The sequence below is a fragment of the Mesitornis unicolor genome, unplaced genomic scaffold (genome assembly GCF_000695765.1).
Source record: "Mesitornis unicolor isolate BGI_N332 unplaced genomic scaffold, ASM69576v1 scaffold5319, whole genome shotgun sequence".
NCBI lineage: Eukaryota > Metazoa > Chordata > Aves > Mesitornithiformes > Mesitornithidae > Mesitornis > Mesitornis unicolor.
In genome coordinates this window covers 11,010-12,228 of record NW_010209109.1, presented here as the reverse complement: position 1 = coordinate 12,228, position 1,219 = coordinate 11,010, and the positions used below count along the sequence as shown (strand labels likewise).

Below are 1,219 nucleotides of genomic sequence, written 5' to 3'. Positions count from 1 at the left end.
CGAAAGTGGGGCTGCAGCCGGCTCCAGCACATCCCCAGCTCTGCATCTCCTCTCTTGTGGTTTCCTCCGCTTGCTTTTTCGGCTTTGCCATGCACAGGGATGGTGGTGGCTGCTGGTGACGATGCCACCCATCCAGGATGGGCAGAGGGGAGCAGGATGGGGGGGGGTCTCAATCTCAGACTCCCCAAGTTGGGGTGAACATGCAGACGTGATGGAAACCTCCTCAAAACCTCACACGGCTCTGCCCGGGGGTGACTCATGGCTGTGAAAACTGGGGGAGGGATTTTTAAAGCTGCTGCTGAGCTCCAAAAAAGCAGATGGAGCCACCATGCTTTGCCCAGACCTCCAGCATCGCCTTGTCCAGTCCTTTACTGGTGTCACCTCCCTGGCTGTGTCACCTCCTTGGCTGTGTCACCTCCTGGGTGGCCCTTGAGCCACGGTGGTGCCCGTGCATCCTCCACAGCAGAGCATGAGGAGGTTTGGGATGGGTGCCTGACTGGTGGTAGGAGAAGATGCTCACCCAGTGGGCATGGTGAGCAGTGATGGAGGGGACAGTGAGCCATGGTGATGGGGACAATGAGCCATGGTGGTGCTGATGGCTGCTGCTCGCTGTGTGTCAAGACCAAGATAACATCTCAGCGCCTCTCTTCCTATTGCCAAACCTCGAGCCCTTTACACCAACCAAAATGAATTTCCAGCTCGGTCCTGCTCCGCCATCTCCCACCGCACCCAGAGCAGAGGTCCCTGGTGAGGAGCACCCATCGCTTTCCCCATCACCGCCACGGAGCTGGGAGCCATGGCCGAGCGCCGGGCGGGCGCCAAGGGGCGGCGCATGGGCTCCAGCCGGCGCAAGCAGCTGCGTGAGGGCTATGGGGGGGACCCAGCAACAGCCCCTGGCCCCAGCGAGGCACCAGCAACAGCCCCCAGCCCCAGTGAAACACCAGCAAGAGCCCCCGGTCCCACTGAGGGGCCGCTGTGGGCATCCGAAATCGTGCAGAGGGTGCAGGAGCTCTTCAGGGACAAGGACCAGGCGGGGTTCATCACCCGCTCGGACATGCAGGTAAGGGATGGGGGGGTTTTCTCAGGTTAAATGCCACCGGGGTGGCTGGGTGATGGGTAGGTTTGTGCCCTGGTTTGGTTTGTTTGCAGAAGTTGCAGCAGGAGGATTTCCCGTGCAGCACGGAGCAGCTGGAGCTCCTCTTCAATGGCTTGGACACTG

At 60.9% G+C, this 1,219-nt stretch overlaps 1 protein-coding gene across 1 annotated transcript in view; it reads left to right on the top strand.

Annotated features, from left to right (window-relative positions):
• Positions 1–796: 796 nt before the first annotated feature.
• Positions 797–1,219, top strand: part of LOC104547175 — a gene marked incomplete at its 3' end in the record, with an annotated part of 10,834 nt that continues 10,411 nt past the window's right edge. The window contains exon 1 of the mRNA XM_010192760.1: positions 797–1,060. Within this exon, the coding sequence (XP_010191062.1) occupies positions 797–1,060 (264 nt within the window). The remainder of the gene's footprint in view (positions 1,061–1,219) is intronic.